We start from the raw sequence: 27144 nt of genomic DNA on the forward strand, positions 1-27144 counted from the left end.
AAGGCTGATGCGACATTTTCTGACTGCATTTTATTTAGACCATATATTTTAGTGGCTTTCATTTATGATCATATGTACGCAACCAGTGGCTTTGTTCGTTCACCCTCGTAAGAAATAAGTCTTGCAAAGCCCAATACAAATTACGAAAAATCAGTGAGAACCTGAATTGACATCAAACAAATTCCGGCTGATTCTAGACGCTTGAGAATATCGAATTTAACAGGAAGCTTTGGTTTCTAATCGCCTCCAAATAATATTCATTTCAACATTTTGACAATTAATAAAAATCAATTGAGTAGTAGAACAGAATAAATTTTACTAGGTTCTAGAATAAAACTGTTACTGTGTACACTCTAACTATAGGCTCCCAGAAAATCTATTTCCTCCCACCTAAAATGTCTGTGGTACTTCTTTGCATCGTGATAGTCAACACTGGTTTGCATCTAAAAATTTTAAAAGAAAATAAGAAACATTGGGCTGGGCAGGTAGGCCGTAGGCGTCCATCTGACGTTGGATCGCTCGCTACTGAAAACAAAATGAGAGCAGAGCCATCTCAAATTCTGTGCTTGTCGATCTGGGGTATAGCAATTGAGCACACCCCACCAACAAATCATCTGTAATCTCTTCACTTCGCTCTCTTTGCACGGCTCATCCACTTCTTTATAGGAAATACAGACAGTTTTGGACTGCCTGCTTCCTTCGGAGGCGGTTCAGGTGTCTCTTCCTTCTGCTCATCAGATTCCTTTTCATCAGAATATGGTAGCAATTCAAATGCCCCACGAGCAAAACCTCTAGCGATCTACATTAGTTATGTTTGAACAAGCGAGTTTCGTGAGCAAACGATACCACAGTTCAAAAAGGCATTGCCATGCAAATTAAAAGGAAGCACAAAGTATTATACCTTCAACAAAATCCACACTTTGAGAGAGCTACTAAGGAGCCCTAGTTTTGTTTTCTTGCCTGAGGTTAAGTATGTGCACATCTCATGGTCCACCCTAAGAACAAATCTGGGCCATGATTTTGGTTTCTCAGGGTCTGATTTATGCCCAGAGGCAGCCTGATCCATTGGACATGGTTAAGAGGAACATTGTATTAGTAACAAATAAGTGAAACACTGATTATACTTTTGGCATGGAGTTCTGGGTGTCTACATGGAGATAATAGTAACATTTGGAAGAAAGGAATTTATAAGAATTTCAAAGGAACTGATATTATCAGCGTGAAAGAATACAAGAAAGCTGTTTCACTTTAACAGATTGCTACTATTTAGCTATTGCTTGAATTATGTCTAGATTATCAGCTACATCCTAGTTAGCGTGTTTCACTAAGCAGTAAGATGAAAGTATCAATTTATATTAAAGTGCAACATTAACATATTGGGCTAATTCCCTGTATGCCCCTATAATTTCACCAAAAATTATAATAAAATGAACGTACTGAGTCAAAATCTAGTATATAAATTTCAAAAATATATAAAGCGTCAGACATATTTTTGGTCAAATCTTAGAATGTTTAATGGCAAGGATTTGTGGATGCCAACTAAATAACAACTGAGAGTTTGAGTTTGACTTACAAGGCGTCGACAGATTTCACGTTCTATCTTCGAAAAAGATGTATCAAGAGCTTCTACACGGCCAATACCATGGCAACAAGGACAGGGCTCACTTATCATGAAAGTAACACTTGGTCGAACCTACAAAACTCAATCAGGCTTATAAACAGAAGTAAAAATTTCATTAATGGATGGGTATCTGCATATATTCTCATAAAGTTGAACTTTCCACAGAGGAGAAACATGTATAGGTGTCTACATACCCTTTTTCTGGTTATTTCCATCAAACCCAGCTTTGACAGTTCTGAAACACCAACTGTCGATCGGTCCTTTTCTACTGCTTTCTTCATTTCTTCAAAGACTAATCTTTTGTTTGCTGGAGCAAAATTCTACATTAGACAAAGAATGAAAAGAAGATATATAGAAAGAGGGGAAAAAGGAAGGCAGCAATGTGTAACACAAATACAAAACCACCCGGAAAGCATCATGATCAAACATAGCTATGTCGGAACCAAAAATCAGAATGAAACAACAAACTAATCACTAGTGTCATCTATGAGTGTTATAGAGTATTATGGAAATGCACAACTGGTGCAAACGTCACTGCAGTACTTGTAGCAGTGTGAATTAATAACAATAGAGAATCGTAAAAATTCAATTTTTCAATCAAATCCAAGAAGATTCTTTATATAAGCTTGATTTGATGGCGCGTAAATTCATAACAAAGTATTCCCAAATAATGAAAAAGAATATCCAGATAAGATACCAACTATTCTTATTGTGAAGGTACTCTAATTGAACCTTCAGTTTTAGTTAATACTTGATCTGGTTTTACTAGCATCTGTTTATATATAGCCACTGACTGAATGTTACAAAGGTATGATGTGTGATTCTGAGTGCAGACAGTCCAGTACAAGAGAACTTAGAACTGTTACACAATAAAGAGAGATCTCAGCATCCACACACACCACCATAAGGTAGGTGCACAAAAATCAAGCTAAGGCACAGGTTAAAAGTGGTAGTGAAATGATAAACTTTAGCTAACTTAACATCAGGAAACAGAAAAGATACTGGTGTTTGATATAAATTACTTTGAGGATGAACTAACAAATATTCTAGAAAACAAACAAGCTTTAGCTGCAAGCAAAATAGAGCATGGGTTGTGAAGAAATTCAGATATGTGCACAACCATTTTACACTATACTTAATTGTACAAGTTGATAACTTACTGTCATCAGTCATATCAATAAAATCCACAACAATAATGCCGCCAATATCCCTCAAGCGCAATTCACGAGCAATCTGCATTGAAGAAATTTTGCATCATACTCAAGTTTGGATTTCTAATAAGTGCATTTCCACACCCGTGTTCAATGCCAGTATATGCACGATTCACTATAGGTCTATGCAAAATCCTCTTATTTCATCCTGCTTGTTGTGGATGCCATAAATGACATGGCCTGAAGACCTTCACTAGTATACTACAGTACCACGTACTACAGTACAATGCCCAAAACACAGTTCTAAAGTATAGCACCCACATGTTTGGAAAAAGTATTGATTGGCAATGACGCTGATCTCTCGTCCCACAAATAATCGTTATAATCTCATTCCATAAACGGATAAACATTTTTCTCATTTAGAAAAACATGTTTACGTTTGAATTCCGGCTGGTGATAAATCTATTTTATGTTACCCACCAGATATTTTACCATGTTTATCAGGGATTCAGGATACCTAGTGAGAGACAGCAGGTCTTTTACATTATTTTGTTTGCATAGCTACATATCTGAGCAGCTAACTCATCCAGGTATTTTGCCTAGCGAGTAATCAACATGCATCATCAATACATTATTACCAAATAGCTGCGAGTAGCACTTAATAGGGTATTTTACCTAGCAATTCGATTACCAACATGCAATCATCAATGAGCAAATGAACATGTATCAGGGGTGAGGAACAGAGAACTAGCGTTTATTCCTTGCTTAATCCAATGAATATGACGAAGCCATGAAGAAAGTGGCAGCTCCAACTTTGTCTAGCGAATCAAATCTTCAAGCGAAAAGAAAAACCTAACCACAAATGTTGTCCCGGATGTTAAGGAGCCACCCAACTAAGTGCTGTTGCCTGGAAATCTGCTAATGCAGCTTCAGGTCCATGCCTGAACTTATGACCCTACATAGCAGCTGGCTGGTCTATTATTTTTCTCCTTCTTTGGTAGGCTATTGATGGAAAACAAATAAAGGAGTAATGTCAAGTGTCTCTTAGGAATTAACACAGTCAGCTGAAAGGTGAATGTGTTAGGCATATATAGTAAAGTGTCAAAATAAAAGGTGGACTTGATGACATACTCATATAGATGAGTTAAGCGACAAAAAGGTTTGAAATCAAACATACTTGTTTTGCAGCTTCAAGATTTACTTCTAGAATAGCCCTCTCCTGGGATGTCCCCTGACCAAACATACTATGACCACCATTTACATCAATTGAAACCAGAGCTTCAGTCTGTTCTATAACTAAAGAACCGCCATTATGAAGTGGAACCCTGCAATTAAAAGAAACATATAATACTCGAGAAATTGTATCATTTATACCCTTCGCAGAAAAGTTATAAAAGTGGGGTTCGTATGCATTTTTTTCATCAGGCTGTAAACTTAGGTCCGTGTCTGACACATCAGGCCAGGCATGCTCGGTTTTACCAGGTCAGGCTGCCATGAGCAGGTTTAGGGTAAAACTCAGGCGCAACTGCTGGCCACAAGTTCATGTCAGACATGGCATTCGTTATCAGTAGAGTTGTTCTATTTCTAACAACACCCTTGTGAAATGGTGATATCTGACAGCTCCCTTGTGAAATGGTGATATACAATTTGTAATCAAGAAAAGAAAAAGATTCAAGTAAACCAAAGCAAATGAATATGTAGCCATGAATCTTTTCGAATAGTAGAGGGAGAATATATTTAATATGAATATTGGATGATTTTGGTGAGCCATGGGGACCAGTGTATATATAGAATTACACTGCGTGGGTCTCAAGTAATCCTAGAGATAGAGATAGAAACTAAACCTATCCTACCATGATCTTATACATATATACTAACATCCTGCTATAGTCGAAGCATGAGCAGCATGGACGCTTTGACTAGAGAAGAAACTGACAGGAGGACTCAATGACGATAGCCCTTTTTGCCATAGTTGATGTAGACAGAGCAAAGGGTGCGAAGTAGCTGTGGTCAAGGTAGCCATAAGTAGAGCAGTCGGGTTCAATTGTAGCCGATATTGAGGGAGAATAAATGTGTTGCGTATATTGGATGACTGCATTCAACCTCGGGGCCAATGTACATATAGTACATGGCTTGGATCAGATAGATATGGAAACTAATCCTATCCTACCATAACAACTGGATATAACAATCTTATCCTAAGAGGCAACTGCAAGAATAAAATATTACCTTTTGCAAAGGATATTGTCGATTTCCTTTTCTATTTTATATTCATCAAATATGGGAGTTCTCTTTTCGTAAAGATCAACTCGATTGCAGAGTTCAGGTGCAACTTCTTGGAGATAGCTTGTGACCTAAATATGAATAATCAAAAAAGAGTTTGACACTCATCAAGCCTGAAAAATGTAATTTCTAACCAGAAAATCTGATACTATATAATAGTGCACAGTAGGTAGACCAGGCAAGGTGTATATGCATAAGGAAACAGTACTGTATAAATAATAGAATTCCCAACTATAATTACTCGATCAACTAATTTATGTGCCTGAAAAAAATAGTCATTTTGGAGAAACAGGGTTCTGAGTTGCTACCTGTTTATACTGCAGAACACACTGACACACATAGAAATTGGATTTGGTTTAGAGAATGCACAGCATAGATTCATGGAAGGGAAATGAATCACAGGATTTGGATACAAAACCTAGACAACTAGAGATGGATTAGATGTAAGGTTTCTCACCTCATGGTAGGTGCGAGGAGAATCCACAACTAGCCTCTTGACCTAATTGCAGAATTGCAGCAAATCAAAACTACAGTAAATCATTTCAAATAAGCTATTGATTCTGTTATAGTCAAATAGTATCACCTTCTCATTGAAATCATCTTGAACAACTGATAGAGCCTGACCCTTGGATCTATGCAATATTACAGGAACAGCACCTTCTACACCTTCCTCAGCAGCTAAAGCAGCAGATTGAGCATGCTCAATTATTCCTTTCCAGGTAGATAGCAAACGTTCAAGGTCCTTCTGTAACTCTTCCCACGAATGGCCAGAAGCAACTGTACGAGCTGTCAGAGTAAATCCAGGAGGTCGTAATAATTTTGTAATGCCCTTTAACCGGGTGCGCTCTATCCCAGTAATTTTTTTTGATACTCCAACTTTGTTACCACGGGAAACCAGTATCTGGAAATTTGATTTGGAAGGATAGTTACAAAGTTATCATGAACATTTTTTTTTCGAATACTCGACCACAAATGCAGAATGCACCAAGGCTCTTTCTTCAGGGTAATTTTGCAGAATGTTATGAATAACTAGTAAATAATGGCATTGAATAGATAAGTGACTGATGTGCATGTATTTCTGTAGACAGCATCATTTATTACCAAAGATTAAAGGGTGCATAAACTGAAGTGCTTGTATGTCTATTCTATATACTATATAGTAAATTAGTGATATCATTATACTGTAGATCATCACCAAGCATTCATATCTGGCATCGCTCATGGTTATTTAGCATCATCATATCCCTCCACATCAGAATAAGAAAATTTTTGAACTCAAAGACAAACAAGGTAGAAAAAGTAGTTGATGCATAAATTACCAATGGAAAAATAATATAAGGCATAAAAAATGTAATGCTGAAATAGCATTATAGCTAGCTAATTATATTTATCTAACATACCCAAAATCGGCTTCTTAAGCATGGAAAGGGGCTTAGTGTTGGACCTTTCGAACCCAATCCCTCCTTGACAACTTGAACCATAATTTTTGTACCCTTCCGAACTTGAGACCACCTACTTCCGTTTGTGTCATCACTGGAATCTCTCAAAGCATGTTGAATGGAAGATAATGTCTTGAGATCATTTGATACTTCTGACTGATCTCCAGGCAGAACATCCTCACTATATTCATCTTCCATGTTATCATCAATTTCATCATCCTTTTCTTCATCGTAACTAGACAGACTTTCAAATTCAGAACTGTGAATCATGTTTATCTTAGAATTGGGCAAAAAGGCCATGCTTTCTTCATTTTCAGAAACTACCTCAACTGGAAATGCTGATGAATCATCCTCATTTTCTTCATCAGCCAACTCCCCATCACTCATATCATCATCTTCTTCATATGTTGGAAGGCTGTCATCATTATAATCAGAAAAATTTGCCGAATCTCTTTTAGCATCCTTCATAATTTGAGGATATACAAATGGATCACGGTTTTGTTTTATACTCATGAGTGAAGGCCTCGAAAGTCCAATATCCACAAATGCACCTCCCATATGAGGAACAAGTTTTGTTACTATGCCTAAATAAATACTATCACACTGTACATTGTTCTTGATGGGCTCCAGCAAGAGTTCAACAAGTTTTCCATCTTCCAATACTGCAATCCTCTGCATGGTACAGACTGATGAATTAATTAGTATGACTCTTGATGAAGGCTCACCACTAGTTGTCTTACTCTCCTCCAAAGGTGATGGAGGTTTATCCATTTTCCTTAGCTTTCTGATAATATCTTTTGCTTCTATTTTGCCTTTAGTTTGAACTACAGGATTTTTTGCTACCACCTTGGATTGAAATAGCCATGGCTCCTCTACAGGTTGATCCTGTTCAGATATGTTTTCACTTACTTCAATCAAGTCCTGCTTCTTATTCACAAACTTCCATCTGTTTTTCTCGTGCTTCACTGCTGCAACAGATTTCTTTGCTGACACAACAGACCCAAGGATCCATGGTTCCTCAACAGGCTGATTCCTTTCATGTTGATTAATACTTGACTTTGAATTTGTTTTATCAGTTACAGTAAAATCATCATGGACACTGGCAGATGGATTATGCGATATATTCTTGACATGTAAAGGTGTGCCATTCCCTAGTCTCAGAATAATATGCTCACCTGCCAGTCAACTGGAAACATTTAAATTTCAGCAACACTAAGGCTGAGGTCATTTGGAAGGGAAAGGGTAAAAACTCCCCTTGTTTCCTGTGAGCAAGCTTCCCAAACATATACTATTTCTAAAATGTGAATTCAAGATAGTGCAACATTACCTACTGATGAAAATTGATCCACCGTATCAATGACAGAGTGGGCTTCCGCAATGCTTTGATGCTCTCCATTCTCAGCAAATTGATCTTCAAGAAAACTAGCTTCCATCAGCCATGATCCCCAGGAAGGAGAGGGAATACCTGCCACATTGGTTTTCATCCACAGATCTTTCACAACAATAACATGTTCTTTCCAGCCAACGGAGGGTATTGACAAGGAGTATGCAGGACCTGGCCTCCATATGATATCAGAAGAGGAGTCATTCTCCTTTCGAACAAAATAATTATACTTGAAATGCACCCCATATGGTACCTGAAACAGTTAACAAAAGGCTGGGTTACAAAGAACAGTTTGGAATTCATTACCATGCTCATCACAATTAGAAAAAGGTATGTCAATAAAATTAATTAGCTATGTCATTTCGCACAACATTCCCTCATACAACAAATCTCTCTATGCAAACTATGAGCGAAAAATGTTAATATGATGGTACATAGAATAGAAATAAGCTTATCGACCTTCAAATATTGGTTGCATAAAATGTTTCTTGCTGTAAGTAAAAATAAAAGGCACTGTTATATCAAATTAAAGGCATGTACTTAACAAAACAAGAAAACAATGGCATAAATGGGCAAAACAGATTTCTTATTGGGAATGATATCTAAATTTTCTGTACAAAGGGAAATTGTGAGAAAATAACAACAAAAGATAGATCAGAAAAAAAAAGGTTAACTGAATGTGAGGACTGCTGCTCAGATGTAAAAGGACCAAAAACATGTGAGTGCAGACAAATATATAGAATCATTTATTGAATGAATACTAGAATCATGCTAAGGAGCATCTGATGGCACATCAGAACTTAAGTACACTAAAGGGAAACAAAAATCTGGGTTTAAAATATCTAGTCATTAAAGACAATTATATATGCTTACAACCCTACATCAACATCTAGTTGGATGTATATAATCAAAATGAACAGCCAGATTGTTTATGTTGTACAGTTATTGCAACGCACTGAGAAATATGACATTACATTTATTTCCCCTTGGAATCATGGAAACATGCAACACATATAATGTTTGTTACTTTGTTATCCAAGTAATTATGATTTGAACTATAGACATCACATGAAATAATCATAATGGAGAAACCTTTTTTTCTTGAACGAATCATAATGGAGGAAAAAAATCATTTCCCAACATACAAGTGCACATAATCAGAAAAGGAAATTGGTTAAATATAGAAACAAGATTCTTAAAACAAAGTTTCACTAGCAGTCGTGTACACTAATGCAGTAATACACAGATCCATATGTTGTACCATCTCATTTCAGTTATTGAAAAAGTGATTTATGTTGGAAGAGGAATTACCTTTATTTCAGCCATCCATAAATTGCTACTTTCAACAGAAGGAGCCAACTGAACAGCCATATCTGATTCCCAACAGCCCAATGTAACTGGATCTCCTGTGACGAAGATTATGTAACCATCCAGCACATCTGCTTTAAGGTTCCATGATATTGTACAGAATCCTTTACAGGTTATGGCTGAGTCATCTGTAAGAAACCAACTGGGAAGTGACATAAACTTCAAAAAAGTAAATTATTTTTGGTTGAATATCTTATTGAAGTTCGTATTTATAATATAAATTGAAAATGCAAAAAGTGCATAGTAGTACTGAATAAACTTTAGTTCCATGAATTATATAACTAAATGGTTTACGGGAAGGGATGTGCTTCAGTACACATATTTTTCCAACTTCTGTGAAGCTGAACAAAATAGCTAATTTAAGTAAACACCTTAGGTTGTACAACCTGGTAGACTTTCTATGTGATAACTTGAACATGCCAAAAATATATGTGAGACAGAAGAGTGTGATATTTTTAGAAAACACTTGCACATATAGGGGAAGGGTTGCACCTTGATACATTTCTTTCAAAAAAAGTTCATGAAACTTGAAGCAGAATAGTTATTACTAGTATTATTACGGTGGGCAAATCTGCATGAACTTCAAAATAAAAAATTATATATCCATTTCAATGTGACCATTTTACGATACTATGGGTTGGCCAACCTAAAAATAACCACATTGTTTTAAGATTCATAAATTTCTAAAAAAAATAGATGTACCTGAAGAGGCCCTTAGTACAATTGCTTGACTTTCAGGACTTTTTTTGGATTTTATGGACTTAGAGATTTTAAGGATTTGGATTCACATCCCCCATCCAGACAGGCCTTCACAGATTATAAAAAGTACAGTTTGGAGAAACAAAGATATAGTTTCACTAGGTTTCATGTATCTAATTTAATAAAGGTGCATTGCAAATGAAAAGATGAATGCAGTATCAATCATACATGTCGATGAAGTATAACCTCAATAATGATAAGTGACGTTTCAATGGTACTTGTCAGACAACATAAGGAATACCCTCCAATCTGAAGGCAAAAGACATGTATCTTCCAAATATTTCCTTGCATTGCTGTTTCTGTTTGATGTTACGTTTCATGTTACCGATAAGTAAACTGAACACATAATAAATTAGTGGAATGCATTTTCCTACTCTCAATTGCAGCAATTAGGATAGAGCATAAATGAGAGAGATCACCTCTATTTTCTGAAAACAAACAGCTTTGTCAAATGTGATTTTTTTTCCTGTGCTAAGTATTTCATTCATCTATCTAGGCATTAATTGTGCTGACACTGCAAACAAGGAAACTAAACAATATGTACAAATTTATTTGGTAAAGTGCTGAGATGATTCAAAATTCCTGGGAAATGCAAATGTGTTCTATGCATGAAGAACCTAGGACACACAGTATATATTCATCAGATACCAAAATCCAGAATAGACTTCAAGTATATATGGAAAACTAAACTAAAGAAATTACCGTGTCTAGTGGACATCAATGGCTTCGGGGAATGAACCATGTTTGGTTCCACTAGAAGATTACCGCCTCTAAGAGCATCCATCAATTGTACTGAACATAAAGTATGCCTGCAGAAATATGAGCTACCATCAAATGAGAGTATATATATCTACGAAAACTCGGACCTCCCTCAACCGAAACATCGCGAACTAATTTATGCTAATTCAATAGAACTATTCCAGCAGAATTACAAGTGGAATTTGCATGAAGATAAACTATAGGCAGTCTGGGTTAGGACATTTCAAGAATGGGCATGCAACATCCGCCACAACCGCACGCCAGCAATCCAGGACAAAAACACGAAAGGGCTAGTCTATTCCGGTACCGGAACGACATCCACACAGGAAAACGAAGGAAAAGCCGAGGAGGCGCACCTTCCCCGGTGGCCGGAGAGCGCTGAGCCGAGGGCCGCGGCGCTACGGCGGCAGCCATGGGGCGGCTCAGAGGCGTCCACGGCGGCGGCGGTGCACCGGGGAGCAAGCGTGGCACCGAGAGGGGGAGATGCCCCCATCGCGCTGGCAGACATGGGTGGGGCGCGCTAGCACGAGGAGGAGAGGCTCCCTGCTCCGCGCGCGGCTGCCTCCACCATTTGATCCGATGACGCGACCGCGTTGGAGCGAAGGAGAAGGATTAGATAGGACGGTGCTGGGGTTTCAGGGGGAGGGGAGTGGAGTGGAGTGGTGGCCGGTGGGGAAGTTGGAGATAAGGGGGGAGAGGCCGCGGCAGCGGAGTTCGGATCCATTTAGGCCTTATTCGGTTGGGTCGGGAACAGCCGAGATTGGGCCGCAATCCACTTGGATCGGTCCCATGCGTGTTGAATCCCAGCCCGTGCAAGAATGCATGTTCGTTTAAGCCCAGTTGGTATTTTTCCCCGCCCGATCCCAGCCTTTCCCACTCAACCCAACCTAGGAAAAAATCAGCTTGCACACACGTGTGGAAAAAATCCTCGTCATGGAGGCGCAGATGAGGCGCGACGCTGCGGCGGCGCACGCGACTTGAGCCGGCAGCAACGGTGAAGCCGAAGACGACGAGGCCACAGGGTTCGCCGGTTTGCCAGCCGTCCTCTCCGGTGGGTACCTTCTCGCCTGTACGTATCTTGTTCTTCCCCTCATCCCTCACCTCCTTCTCGTTGGGACCTAGGGTTAGGGTTCTTGGGTCGCATCTTGCCGCCACCATGAGCGTGTCTGCTGCTGCCGCTGTCCCCTCCCGCTTCTTGACGTCGCTATTAGCTTGTTACTCCTCCCTGTGGCGACGCGTGGCGGAAGCTGGGGTGCAGCGGCGTGGTTTCCTTTGGTGGCGGCGTGGTCTCAGCGACGAGTGGTGCCAGCCTCCAGTTACTTTCACTTCATTACTGCTGTGTCTTGTATTCGTTTTTTTTCAAGAACATTTGATGAATTCCAATGGTGCGCAAAGAAGTTATTAATTCGATTGCTAGCCCAATCCTTTTCCAACCCAGCCATACAAATCTTTTGTGCAGATCCCTCACATCAAACTATCTCATGCGCAAAGAAGTTGTTATCTTAATTAAGGATGGTAATACTGCTATGGATCTGAAAGCACCACAAACCAAATTTTGAACTAAAATATATGTGTAAGTATTAATTATTCTATAAGGGTAAATTTGAGACTAAAATATATAAGTTTGCAAATCGAATGCAGAGCTATTTCTCTACACTGACTGTTTGTGTGTTGTCCGGCTAACCAATTAAACCTACAGTCCATACACTGATTGATTGTGTATTGTCCGGCTAACCAATTAAACCTACAGTCCATACACTGACTGTTTGTGTAAGTATTAATTATTTCTAATTTGGTTCAATCACACATCGGGAGTGAACTATTTTTTTAGTTCAGATTAACCATGGGTTGATGACAACTTTTATAATTTTACTCATATATGTTGTATCTACTTTCTAGATTGTCTCTGTGCCGTTAGAGTTGGAGAAGACCAACCCCACCATCTTGGCACCCTGTACCATCTCCAAGTAGTACGTGATCTATTTTATTTCCTTTTCTTAAAGTTTTTCAGTGATACATGTTGTAGTTGTGCTACAATTCTCAATCAATACTTGTTTATTTTGGAGCTGATGCATTCTAATGATGTGAATATAATATTTCTTTCATTTCTCAATTTCTTAAGTATGGCTTCAATTTTTTTAGTTTTGCAATGGTTACAACAATAAGAGATCATGTTAGAAAGAGGAGGGAAGAGGGGAACGATGAAATGATGTTGTTTATTTTCCCTGCACTACATCTTATGAGTTCTAGAGGAGGAAAGGAAAAGAAGCGTCGACATACTTCGAAGCTAACAGGGGAGGAACATGTTCGGGAGCTACTTGAAGGACATGTCAAGAACTGTCGGACAACATTTCGGATGGAACCAGATATATTTAGAGCCCTAGCCAATTACCTTAGGATTGAAGGATTGGTTCGTGATACTAGGATTAAGGTTGAAGAGAAGCTGGCATTCTTCTTATACATGCTTAGTCACAATGCTTCATATGAGGATCTTCAAGTAGAATTTGGGCACAGTAGTGATACCTTTCATCGTCACATAAAACATTTCTTCAACTTGGTTATCCCTAGACTCTCCAATCGATTTCTGAAGCCTTCTGATCCTAATCAAGTGCATTTGAAAATTCAAAGAGATCCTCGATTTTATCCCTACTTCAAGGTGCTTACTTTAACACTTCTACCCTAATCAATTTACACCTTTAAATATCTAAAGTGACATGTAGTTTTTTTTTCAGAATTGCATTGGTGCAATTGATGGCACCCATGTACCCGTATCCATATCATCTGAAAAGGCTGCTCCATTTAGAAATAGGAAAGGGACTCTTAGCCAAAATGTGATGATAGCATGTGATTTTGATCTGAGTGTCACTTTCATATCTAGTGGATGGGAGGGGTCAGCTACAGATGCTAGAGTTCTTAGCTCCGCAATGAACAATGGTTTCAAAGTAGCTCCAGGAAAGTTCTACTTGGTTGATGGTGGGTATGCCAATACCGCTTCTTGCCTTGCACCATATCGAAGAGTTAGGTATCATCTGAAGGAGTTTGGGAGGGGTCATCGTAGACCTCAGAACTACAAGGAATTATTTAATCATCGGCACGCGGTATTGAGGAATCATGTTGAAAGGACTTTAGGGATCATAAAGAAGCGATTCCCCATCCTCAAAGTTGAAACCTTCCACAAAATAAACAACCAAGTAAAGATACCTGTAGCTGCTGCTTTGTTGCATAATATTATCCGGTCACTCAATGGAGATGAACAGTGGTTGGATGACCAACCAGATAATATTGACCCACAAAATTTTGTTGATCTACCGGCTGATAATGAAGTCAATGATCAAGGCACGAATCAAGGCAATGCTCTAAGAGACATGATAGCACAAGAAATGTGGTATGATTACAGACATCATAGGAATTAGTGGGTTGCAAGAAAAATTGTTTTAATGTTTTGTAATAAATTGGTTATGCTAGATGATCAATGTTAAGATACATGGTATTATGACATTGAAACATCTCTCTTGGGTTGTAAGAATATTTAAATATTGTGCAATGAATTAGTTATGCTTTTGTTATAAATCTTGTGTTGTGCATATTTCCATAGTTAATATGTTTGGAAGAGGTTCTCCAAGGTTGACTATGCTAGTGTCTAAAGCTGCTCAAAAAAATTCTCCCAGAGGTGGCTCTACAAAAAACCATGGAGGTTCTCCTAGAGGTATGCAACTATATAATATGTGAAATCCAAGTTTGAGAACTAATTACACCATATTATACATCAATTTTTGATTTGTGTAGAAAAATCAAGAGCATCTTGGAATCATGTCCTAGAGAAGACCCTTGTTGAGTTACTTCATGAGCACAACACCGCTGATTATAGGGGTCAAAATGGATGGACTACAGATGCATGGAATAAGATTGTGAAGGAATTTCATGAGAGGGATAAGTATGTGACATTCACAAAGTCCCAAATACAAGAAAAGGAGAAAGAGCTAAAAAGAGAATATAGATTATTGAAAGAGGCTAGAAAGCAAAGTGGAGTTTCATGGAACAATCAGAGGTGCATGATCGAGGCTGAACCAGCTATATGGAACAATATAATTGCTGTAAGTTTACTTTTGAACATTACTTAATTATGGTTTGTTATATTATGCATATATTCAATATTTTACTTTTATTATGCAGTCATTTCCTAAATCCAAGAAATTTCGCAACAAATCTTTTCCTTTGTTTGAGACCTTGGGGGAGCTTTACGATGGTTAGTTGTACCACAAGCCTATAATTCTTCTTATCAATATCCTTGCTTTCTTTCTTACTCTTTATTGCAATCAAAAACTTTGTGTAGGGCATACTGCTGAAGGAACCTATAACTTCACATCCACTCAACCATCACGGTTCCCTATTCTTGCACAAGCTGAGAACGAATATGAGCTCCTTAACAGCACTGCTACCATTCCAGATGTTGAAGACACCTTGGCTTATGATGGGCAAGATGATACAGATGCAAGACTGCAACCAATCAGAGATGATGTTGCACGTGTTGAAAGAAATACACAGATGCTACAAAGAAGAGTTGTTACTGCGACAAGAAACAATGAAGAAAAGGAACCAAAAAGGCAAAGGAAAAGTGCTGGTGTGGAAGCTCTTATGGAAAGGTATCTTGATATGAGAACCAAGCAAGTTGAAGATGAAGCTACACAGTTAACAAGAGAAAAGGAAGCACATGCAGCAAGAGAAAAGGAAGTTTGTGATTTTTCAATAAAGAGGTGCATAGCTATTCTCAACTCAATGGAAGTAACAAAAGAGGAAAAGGCCAAAGCGTACAGTATCTTCAAGAATGCAGATAATAGGGAAATTTTTGTGAGTGCATGCGATGAGGATTTAGAGTCTGTTTTGATTTGGTTAAGAAATGAAATGGCCTAGCAGGTATAACTACCCTTCCATCGGTTTTGGTAATTTAAATTTTAATTAGGAAATCACAAATATGAAACTTCACTGATTTTGTTTCTTTATATTCTCTAATTTATGACAACCATCCTTAACCTGAAAAAATAGCTAGCTAATGTCATGACTTTGTGTGATTTTCATGATAGTAATCATTAGCAATATATGTTAAACATTGTTTTTCTTGAGCACAGTAATGGTTTTATTTTCATCATTAACACTTGCAGAGCAGTAATCAACCTTAGTTTGTACTTGATCTATAGAAAGAAGGCTGTTTCAAGCATGAATTAGTTTTATTTGGCACTTGCATAGCAGTAAACAGGCTCAATTTGCACTTGCAAAGTAGTAACCAGCCTTAGTTTGTACTTGAGTACTAACTAGCCAAGAACCACTGTCTTCTTGTGTTCTTCACCAGTTTAATTTTCGGTTCATTTTGTTCTTCTACTGTTACAACATTTAAATTCCTGCTTAGTAGATTCATTATTGGTAAAGTGGTAGAGGCTCATTCACTTGCAAATGCTTGAGTGCTTGTGTATCACACTATTTAACTTTCTCTCTCCTATGGTTGCAGCGGATGATCCATGATCATTAGAGATCAGAGTGATTTGAATGCATGATCATCAGAGAGGGCAGAGGAAGGATGAACACGTGATTGATGTTGCTCTTAGCTATATCTTCATATTGCCCTTAGCTACAAAATGGCCAGCATGGATTCATTTATTATATGCTTGATGTTGTGAATTCTAATGATTGATGGCACTAATGAAGCATTATTAAATATTATCAGTCATTACCAATGCTGCAATATTTGGCAATTTTGGTAATTATGGACTCATAAATTTGGTAGTCGTAGTTTTTTGTCTGGTGTGCATCATGGTTGTAGCAACATAGCACACACGTCCATGGCAGCACTGTCCGAAAACCAGCCTGGTGAGCGCACAGACTGAATGCAGGGATTATCCCTGCCAAAACCAAATGTAGGGATTAGGGAAAGTAGATGATTAATTCCTCCACAGGGTTTGGGTGATATGGGAGGGATCCACCAAATCCCTCCTTGGATTTGTTTCTCTTGAGGATTAAATCCCAAACAACCGAACAAACCCTTATGCGGTGCATTTAACTTTGGGTTAATTATATCTATGCTATTATAAATTTGTTAGTTTTAAAATATATTATTATTATTCGACTAATTGTAAGGATGTTATTATAATTTTAGGACTATTCGAAATATGCCACTTCATACTCTTTTGGTATATTTTTTTTAAAAAATTGGACCATATTGTCCCTCTGTTGTTTACTGCGTCATTGGAATGTGTAAGGGCAATTTGGTTCAAAAATGATATATCTAAAATAGTTCTAAAATTGTAATGGCATCCTTACAATTAGTCAAATAGTAATGGTATATTTTAAAACTGGTAAATTTATAATGACATAAATCTAATTAACCCTTTAACTTTTTGCCACTCTTATAAATGTTCATAACAGATTTGTCACTGAACCCATGTGTCATTGACTCATGCGGGTCCACGTGTTATAGACAGCGAGTGGTAAATTTATTTTGACCACTCGTAAGAGTGGCAAAATGTTAAATTTCTCGGTTTATCCAGCCCAGCCCAAACAGCAATGACATATCAGTCCACACGTGACACACATGGGATTTTTACATTTTGACCATTTTTAAAAACTTAGGTGGTGCGATTGTTTGGCTTATTCAGACAAAAATTCTAATGATATATTTATAAATGAAAAATAATTTATGAATCAAATTATATATATATGTTCTTAGCAATCTCTTAGGGATCTAAAAGTCAAGACTAGAAAATCAACTATGATGGAAAAAACCATAAAATCTATTCTAAATTTAAGGTTCAAAATTTAAATTTTAGCTTATAATAAGTATAGTATAGGTACAAGCTAAAAGATCCCCTCTTAATTCCTAAATAAACCCTTGGACTAAGTATTTTTAGGGATATTTAAGAAATAAGTTTTCAAAAAGGGTAAAATATAAAAAGTTGTGCATGACACACACCCTTTCGCTCAACTTAGTATTTGAGTGTTGACGTCCTTTGGTAGAAGCTTCCTAATGGGTGTATGTAGGAGTGGTATGGTTCCTTTACAACCCGATTTAATTTAAAAAAATTAGTTCAAAACTATATATAATTTTATTTTTAACCCATATAGAATCGAGCCCTTAGGGCACCTTCAATGGTTGGTACTATATGGGTGCTTACCGATAGATAAAAACCAAGCAGCTTATTTAAGAGTTCTTTCTCCCAATAGAGAGGGGCACAGTGGGTGCTAAATTTGTTGGTTTGTCATAACAACCAATTCCAGTAGCACACATATATGATTTAAGCACCGTGTGGCATCGCTGCTCGTAGAAGCGTCGGCTCCACATGATTAGCGTCTCCTTGATTAGGTTTGAGGAAGAAAAAATCGGTTTTCTCCCGTAAGCACCTATTGAAGCAGCGCATTGGAGATGCCCTTATAAAATTTATAGGTAAAAAGTTTAGACTCATTACCACCCCTAGGTGTAAGTGCACCATGAACATAGTTAGGGGTTGTTTAGATGGGGCTAAACTTTTTAGCCCCATGTCACATCGTATGTTTGGACACTAATTTAAAGTATTAAATATAAACTAGTCAAAAAAACTAATTTCATAGATGAGAGCTAATCTGTGAGATGATTTTTTAGCCTAATTAATCCATAATTAGTAAATGTTTACCATAGCATCATGTAGGATAATCATGGATTAATTAGGCTCATTAGATTCGTCTCGCAAATTAGTCCAAGATTATGCATGGGTTTTATTTATAGATTACGTTTACAATTTATAACAAGTCTCCAAGTATCCGATGTGACTAGGGGCTAAAGTTTAGCCCCTAGAAACAAACACCGCCTTAGCCCATCACATGAGCCCTCCACTATCTTATCCATTGATTCGTTATGTTGTCATCTTCTTCACCCTTTGAGCCGTCTCTAGAAACTTGTGTGTATATATATATATACATACACATGGTGGCGCTACCCAGCATACCACAGAAACTTTGCGCGCTACGACACAGCGCGTCACACAGCGATCAACCAATCAACCTCCACGTCAGCCCACCACCACCACCCTCAACAAAGCTAGTGAAGTTAAAAAATAACTGACATATACGAGTGTTGAGTTAAAAATAATTTATATATGTGTGGGGTGTTTACTATAATATGTTGTGGAGTTAAAATTTAACTGATGACAACGTGAAAGAAATGTGTGTGTTTACTAGTTGAGGAGTTAAAAAATTAACTGATGACCTCACAGCTTGTAATCCCCATGAAGTTTTGCGAAGCTAAAAATTAACTAATGACAACGTGAAACGAATATGTTTGTTTACTGGTTTATTTGTAGTCATTCGATGTGTAGTTAAATTTTAACTATCATTTAGAATGTCTGCGTGAGATTGCTACCTTGGAAAATAACCTAACTATTGCGATGTTGTACTTGTTGAGTTAAAAAATAACTTTCCGATGGTCATGATAAAAATATTTTCGTCCACGCGATCTATTTGAGTTTTAAACAAAATACCTAAAACACACCACTCGGCACCAAATCAACAATTACATGCCTCAGTAGGTGATAGGTTAGAAATTTGTTGTTGTGTAAGATAGTTATTTGTTATCTGTAGTAAATAATGACCAAAAACTTGTCGGCATGTTTGAGTTAAAAAATAACTCATACAGACTCCTTGGGGTGTTTGATTATAAACATAGCTAGAAAATATTAAGTAAGTAGAAAATCTCATAATATGATAGACCATCTACTTATCACGTCGCATAATATAAATTTTATCACCCCCATTAGTAATAGTAAAAATATATACATTCATCTTACATAACAAAAGACATAGAAACCTAATTGTTACTGAGCGCACATGCAATATGCTGTTGGGTTCAGACATTGCTTTCAGATTTCTATGACACAATATGTTGTTGGGTTCAGACATTGCTTTCAGATTTCTATGACACATTAGACATTCCACAGAAAACACACAATATAGTCAGTTTGTTTTTTACTTGCCGCTATTATGCCGAATTATCATCTGCTGCATGAACTCGGAACTTTTCGATCTCTGGGTATAGCGGCATGGCCTGGTTATATTGGCTGAAGATTAACTGGTGGAGTATGGTTGAGCGGACAATCGTTTAGTCGGTCTGCGACATGTAAAACACGATTATGAATTTGGATAAAAATTGTTCATATGATAAAAATGGTGTCATATGGTTTAGCACCAAAATGTGAGTGAAGGTATAGCTTGTTATCGGAATAGATAGGTTCTCAATGGGTTCTCTATTGCCATCATAGGCCTCCATGAACCTCATGACAAAGAACTAGCCGTCGCTAGAGCAAATTTGCATCTTGGGGCAATCCATGAAGTTCTTCCTAAATCCGCCAAACCTACAAAAACTCTTTGGCTATCGTCTATAGAGCATCAATGAGACTGTGTACAAACGGGACAACACGTCTCAGTTAAAATTTAACTGAACACACTGTGGTCTTGCAGCAAAACAAGACGCTAAAAGGATACAATCGTCTATAGGGAAATGGTGCTTACGTCATCATCTGCTTTGCCGTCGCCGGATGACGAAGCGCATCGTGTCCATTTGGGCTTCCTTTTTGCATCATTGTCAGACACCATTGATGAAGATTGCCTGTAGCTAGCCACGGTTTGCTGCAACACGACCTCACACTCGTTTTGCGAGTCCACGAACCGAATCCTCTTCACCCTCGTCGGCATTTTTTCGGTGGTCCCCTCCACAGCCGGGCCGTCACTCTAGCTGATGCCGAAGAGGGCGTGGCTACAAAAGCCAATGCCTAGGCTTTTAACAATGGTATTATCAGATGAGCATTGCTCGGAGCTTCCAATACGCAAGATGTCTCTGTGTACATCTTTGCTCTTTTCAATGAGAACGAGAAGAGTGGTCCACCTGTAGAATGCAACTTCGGTCTGTTCTACCTGTTAGGAACAACTCTTGTATACCATGCACGAGGGGCCTGCTTGAGCCCATAAAGAGAGCGTCAAAGACGACAAATCATGCCCTTAAGGACAAAATAGCCTTGAGGAGGCCTCATGTAAACCTATTCATAAGTCCCCATTGAGGAAAGCATTTTTGACATCAAGTTGCGATATGTTCCAATGACGAGCAGAAGTTACGGCTAGAAGTGTCCGAACAGTGGTCATGTGAGCCACATGAGCAAAAGTCTCATCGTAATCACGACCATGTTCTTGTTGAAAACCTCGTGCTACAAGACGAGCCTTATAGCGTTCAAAAGTCCCATCAGAGCGAGTCTTGACCTTATAGATCCATTTACAAGTGATGGGACGAGCATGAGAAGGCAATGGAACAATATCCCAAGTACCAGTATGCTCAAGTGTAGCAAGCTCCTCATCCATCGCATGTTGCCACTCCTAATGGGCAATAGCATCACTATAAGAACTAGGCTCAGCAAAAACAGTAGCAACAAAACCATAGCGATCCTTTGGACGAATCGTAACTAAATTATGATCACGGAGATTATATCTAGGTGCGACAGGAGATGCTTCTATTGAAGGCTCCATAACATGAGGTCGCCCGACTAAAAACCTGAGTGAGAGGAGGGACATAAGAGGATACAGAAGCCTGAGAAGACGGTTCCATTTGAGAGGACGCTACAGAAGGAGGAATAGTAGCACGAACAGGGGCATCATGGGAAATGCTAGTATGAACTGGAGTATTAGGAAAAGTGAGGAAAAGAGAGTCATCATGAGAGGATGTGGAGCTGGATCGCAGAAAGAAAGGATGAGACTCATCAAAAGTAGCATCCCGAGAAATCCTCATCCGTCGACCGACAGGATCCCAACAATGATAGCCCTTATGTTCAGCACTATACCCTAGAAAAAGCACACTCAACTGATTGGGCGGTCAACTTTGTATGCTCACGTGGTGCAAGAAGCACATAGTAAGCGCAACCAAAAAGACGCAAATTAGAGTAATCAGGAGGCTGGCCACAAAGATGCTCAATAGGAATACCCCCCTTAGAGCAGAAGAAGGTTGGATGTTGGTCAAGTAAGTAGCAGTTGAAACTGCCTCGGCCCAAAAGTGAGGAGGAACGGAAGAAGCAATCATAAGAGCATGAGCAATCTCAAGAAGATGACGATGCTTACGTTCTGCTACACCATTCTGAGCATGAGCACCTAGACAAGAAAACTGAGAAAGAGTACCCTGCTCAGAAAGGAAACCACACAGTTCTCTAGAAAGGTACTCGCCAGCGGAATCAGCACGAAACACACGGATGGGAGAGTCAAAGTGAGTACGAATCATGCGAGCAAAAGATTTATAAATACCCAAAACTTTGGTGTGATGAGTCATGAAATAAATCCAAGTATGACGAGAAAAGTCATCTATAAATATGATATAATAGTGATGACCTCCTTTGGAAACAAAAGGAGTTGGGAACCAAACATCAGAATGAACAAGATCAAAAGGACGCTTAGATACAGACCCACTAGAATGATAGGGAAGTTGTATTTGTTTTCCAAGCTTACAACCTTGACATTGATCTAAAGAGACTTCACCCGACACAGACCCTAAAAGACCACGACGAACTTGAGCCGATAGGCGAGAACCACAAAGATGTCCCAGTCGATGATGCCATTGTGCGAAAGACGCCGAAAAGGAAGTAGCGGAAGCAAGAAGACTGGCAGGCGCAGCGGAAGGAAGACGAAGCCAGCCAAGCTCCCAAAGACACTGAGAGTCACGGCAGCGAGGGCCAGTACCAACCAGGAGACCCGTGCGACGATCCTGGACACAACAAGAGTCAGAATCAAGAATTACACGACAACCATGATCCGCGAGTTGGCCGGCTGACATGAGTTGCATGGTCAATTTAGGAACATAAGAAACTGCAGGAACACTAAAAGAAGAGAGAGTCCCGTGACCAACAACTACAAGAGTAGTACCATCGGCAATATGAACAGTAGTAGGAACTAAAGGGGAACATATAGATGAAAGACTAGACCTATCATGAGTCATATGGAAGGAAGTACCAGAATCTAGAATCCATGGAAAAGTACCTGGAGCAGATGATGATCCCTCAGTGGAAGATATAGAACCAGAAGCAACAGTACCAGATTGTGCAGATGGCAGAGCAACGGAGCCAATAGAACCTGTCACAGTAGAAGCAGTAAGGCGACGTAGTAACATAAGAATTTCATGTGAATTTGAACCTCCAGTAATCTTCTGAGAAGAACCACCAGTACCATTCGACGAATTGCCACGGCGTAAATCCTTCTTCTTCCTAAAGCAAAAAGGCTCCACATGGCCATCTTTATCACAATAGGTGCAGTGGAGGTGACTCCTAGTAGATGGCACAATTGTGGCAATATGTCACGCCCAGAGTTTTACCTAGCTAAAACTCAATAAAATAATATATTAAAAATAATTTGTTAATTAAAGTTCAGGAGAAAACAATGTATAAATTAATTCAATTAATCGGAAGCTTTTCAGATGTTCTAAAATGTCCCAAAGGTATTTTAAATTATTAACTAAATTTATATTTGAATTGCAGTCAATAAAATTTGCTTAAATAAACTTAATAAAAATCGCCAAAATTGGAGGCAATTTTTTCCCTCCTTCCTTTTTCTTTTCTTTTTCCCTCTTTTTTTTTCTCCCTTTTTCCCTTTTCTTTTTCTCTTTTCCTTTTCTTTTTTCCAATCCTGGCCGAACCCAACTCCCCTATGCCTCCTCCCTGTTTGTGCGATCTCCTCCCCCTGCCCAGGATCGCATTCCACCTCCACCTCTCCTCTGTGCGTGCACCCCTTCCTCCCATGCCACACATCCTCCTCCCCCTCAACAGCCATGAGTCAGCCCCTATCTCCACCTCTCTCACCTAAAAACAATTCCTAATCTAATAGACTTATCCCTTTGAAATTTTATCTATTTCCTTTTTATAGGGGATCCCTTTGAAATTTTATCTATTTCCTTTTTATAGGGATGGATAACTAGATTTATCTCCAGCCCTCCCCTATAAATACCCTCTATAGCCTTGCCTCTTTTCCCTGTCTCCCTCTCCCGTGCACCTCTAGTCGCCTCCTGCGCCTCCGCTACTACAGTACCGCCCCCTATCCAGGAGCTGCGCACAAGCCGCTAGCAGCCCTGCTGCTCCCTGTTCGCAACAGCCGAAGCCGATCTAATCTGTCGCCGATCTTCAGGTTCGCATATATTTTATTCTTGCGAATCAATCTAAATTCATCTATCGTTTAATTGTTTAGGTTTTCTAGTCTAACAGCGAGGAACAACAGCAATCTGTCGCTGACCTCTCCACCAAATCTCAAGTTCGCATACGTTTTGCTCATGTGAATCAATCTATCTTTGATCTATCGTCTAATCCCTATTTATCGAGTCGTTAAATCTCGATTTAACGGGTCGTTAACTCCTGCCGTTGTTCCGCTAACAGTGCACAAGTTCGTGTTGCGGATCTGATTTGTCATGTGAATCTCTAATTCGTGCATGTTTTAGTTCCGTTCTGCGAGTGCGTGTTTCGTTCACGCTTTTCCAAGCCGCGGCCAAACCCACGCTCGAAGTCACCATCGCCTCCCCCAGCCTGCTCACTCCCGCATCCCTCCTCTCTCTTTCCTCCGCTCTGGGCCGAGCCAGGTGGTGGCCCAATCTACGCCCGAAGTCTGTCTCACATCCCTCCCTCTCTCCCGGTCACCGACAGGTGGACCCCACTTGTCGGGATTGTCTTCTACCTTTAGCCGCCGCTCTCCTTCGTGTCGTGCCGCCGCACTGCATTGCCGCGAGCGCATCCCGCCACGCTGCCACCCTTCACCGCGCCCCGATTACCGAGCTGCGTCACCGCACCGCTGCCTTGCGCCTCTCCGCCGCCTCGCCTGCGCGCTCGCCGCCTCTACCGTGCTGCCACGAGCGCGCGTGTGCCGTCGTCGTTCCGTCGCCGGTCGCCGCTTGGCGTTGCCGCCGCGATGCACAACGTTGTGACGTTGTCACGCCTAGAAATTCACACCAAATTTCTGAACAATAGCATGTATTAAATCTCGGTCCAGGAATCAGCCCAAGTACACACTATGACAAATCAATACACAGTTCCACGACTTAAAAACAAATAAAATGATTATCTATCGAAATGCAGCGGAAAAAGAACCAAGACTAAACCATCTAATCTTCAGCTTCAGCTGGCGATGACGGCTCCACACCATAGGCATTCTTGACGGCGGACTGAATCTCACTTCAACCTTGGGAACAACCTTCTGACTTCTGACTCAGGCTCTGGTACTTGCTCTTTCTCTGGTGGGGAAAAATTAAGCAAGGTTGAGTACAAACCACCATACTCAACAAGTAACACCCAAGAAAGAAAGAATAATGAATGCAATAGGATAACAAGTATATGCTAAGGTTAAATTGCACAAAAGCGACAAATTTAGCAAAACAGTAAATAAAATAGACTGAAATGAAAGTAAAGTAACATTTAAAATAATCATCCACTGTCCAACATTACACCACGTTACAACAGGCCCAAACCACTGTCCAACGTTACACCATACTTCAACAGGGTCAACCCTTTGTCCAACGTTAAACCACGTTGCGACAGACCCAAACCACTGCCAACGTTACACCATGTTGCGCAGGGTCAAACCAGTTCCAAGATTAATCAAATTATGAAAGGTTCAACTAATCCCAGTGAATCTGTCAGTTCGCCCAATAACCGCAGGCACGACTAAAGACATGGCTCCCAAGTATGTTACCATGCCCCAACGTATCACCACCGATACCTCAGTATAGAAACCATGATAAGACCTTTCACCTAACCCTCCCTAGACAGTCGCACCACATTTTAGGTTTCACCCCCTCCTTTACACCAAGTCGGGCAGTCCCCTCTTGTGCCTTGGTGAATCCGGAAGTAGCAGAGGTTTTCGTTACACCACGATTGCCCGTCCATACTCCATCACGCTCACCCTTGCCTTGGTACGTCGAATAGGGACAAGCTAGATTACGAATCTCACCGTTGCCCATTCTGGCTTGTGGTTAGTACGTGTAAGACTTTCAGGGTTTTCCGAGAATAGGTCCTTAACTGTCATGGGCACGACTCTCAAAACCATGCACCCACAGGCTACCATAAGCAATATTTTAGTTGTCATTAATCCACATCAGGAAATGGGTAATGATCACGACCATTAAAGAACTATCAAAGTCTAATCAATTAATTAAATAAGAATTGGTGAGCTAGTTGAACTAAGCATGGCTAAGCATTTCCTAAGCCTATTTCTAGTCAAATCAACCCTGGGATAACAATAATAAATAGTGGGAATCAACGGGTATAAAGGTAATTGCCCAATAGATAAATACAATAAATAGATTTGCATAAAACAATGCATGTTTGAATGTAAAAGCAGAGATTTTATAATCATGTGATCAATATGTTCAAAGAAGGGTGCCACTTGCCTTGCTTATACCCACGAGGAACTTCAACGACGACTTCGAGAACGAACGACGCTTCGACGGGGTCAAAATCTACTACAAACAAGGCAAAACAAGCAAAAACAGACTAAAACTACTGAAACAAAGAAAGAAACTATTTTTAATGGATTCTTGGTATCCCTCTGGATTTAATGAAACTTGAATGGGCCTAAACTTGAATGAACTAGCTATGAATTTTAAAAATTTAACTGTGTTTTAAACTAAACAGAAAACCTTAACGCATTTATTGCGCAATTATTGGAGGTAATGATGTCAGCGGGGAGAGGCACTCTCTGACAGAAGGGACCCACTTGGCAGCGGGGCAAAGAGAATGACAAAGGGCGCCGACGGGGAGAGAAAGGGAAGGCCGGTCGGCTGACCGGTGGGCCTGGGAAAAGGGAGAGAGGGAGAGAGGGGACACCGGCTGACGCGTGGGGCCCGCGGGGAGAGAGGGGGATGCTGGCGTGCGGGCCCGGCCTGCCAGAGAGAGAAAACAGAGAGAGGAGGGGAGATGGCCTGCTCAGCCTCGGCCGAGATAGAGGGAGGGGCGGTGCCAGCCGACAGTGAGCGACGTGGCAAGGGCGCCGACCGGCGGCGGCGCATGGAGGGCGGCGACCAGTGGGTGGCGCGGAGGATGGCGACCGGCAGGCGGCGACGCACGGAGGGCAGCGATCGACGGGAGGCGTGGAGGGGAGGACATCGGCCGACGGCGCGGGGCGGAGACGGTGACGACGCGGTGAACGCGGGCGCACCCTGGCGACGGCGGTGTCGCGTCGGCGATGGTGAGGCGAGGGAGACGACACCAGGACGGACGGTGGCGACGGCTAGAGTGCGCGAGGCCACAGCGGCGGCACCGGCTCGGAGTTCACGGGCGGAAAGGAAAAGAGAGGGAGAGGGAGGACGGCGATGGCTTACCGGCGACGGGGATGGCGGCGACAAGTCAGCGAGGGCCG

The 27144-nt window shown here is 40.2% G+C and overlaps 2 protein-coding genes across 3 annotated transcripts; one reads left to right on the forward strand and one right to left on the reverse strand.

Moving 5' to 3' along the window:
* Window positions 1-180: 180 nt before the first annotated feature.
* On the reverse strand, window positions 181-11418 carry LOC102722038 (ribonuclease E/G-like protein, chloroplastic). Of its 2 annotated transcripts, XM_015840577.2 has the most exons (15): window positions 11121-11418; window positions 10708-10814; window positions 9190-9374; window positions 8050-8131; window positions 7822-7959; window positions 6456-7669; window positions 5639-5956; window positions 5513-5554; window positions 5002-5126; window positions 3950-4097; window positions 2782-2854; window positions 1816-1928; window positions 1574-1693; window positions 902-1057; window positions 181-799 (listed from the first exon to the last, which is right to left on the reverse strand). In XM_015840577.2, the coding sequence occupies exons 1-15, from the start codon at window positions 11270-11272 to the stop codon at window positions 626-628; spliced, it is 3147 nt and encodes a 1048-aa protein (XP_015696063.1). In that variant the 5' UTR covers window positions 11273-11418; the 3' UTR covers window positions 181-625. The 2 variants fall into 2 exon arrangements, with proteins under 2 accessions (XP_015696063.1, XP_006659300.1); XM_006659237.3 differs by having other exon boundaries at window positions 7822-8131.
* A 1585-nt stretch (window positions 11419-13003) lies between these two features.
* LOC102710734 lies at window positions 13004-16487 on the forward strand. Its single transcript, XM_040527144.1, has 7 exons — window positions 13004-13420; window positions 13497-14112; window positions 14360-14470; window positions 14551-14858; window positions 14938-15010; window positions 15098-15678; window positions 16268-16487. Exons 1-6 carry the CDS (start codon window positions 13004-13006, stop codon window positions 15673-15675), a joined length of 2103 nt encoding a protein of 700 aa, XP_040383078.1. The 3' UTR covers window positions 15676-15678; window positions 16268-16487.
* The last annotated feature ends 10657 nt before the right edge of the window (window positions 16488-27144 follow it).

The sequence above is a fragment of the Oryza brachyantha genome, chromosome 8, assembly GCF_000231095.2.
Source record: "Oryza brachyantha chromosome 8, ObraRS2, whole genome shotgun sequence".
Taxonomy (NCBI): Eukaryota; Viridiplantae; Streptophyta; class Magnoliopsida; order Poales; family Poaceae; genus Oryza; species Oryza brachyantha.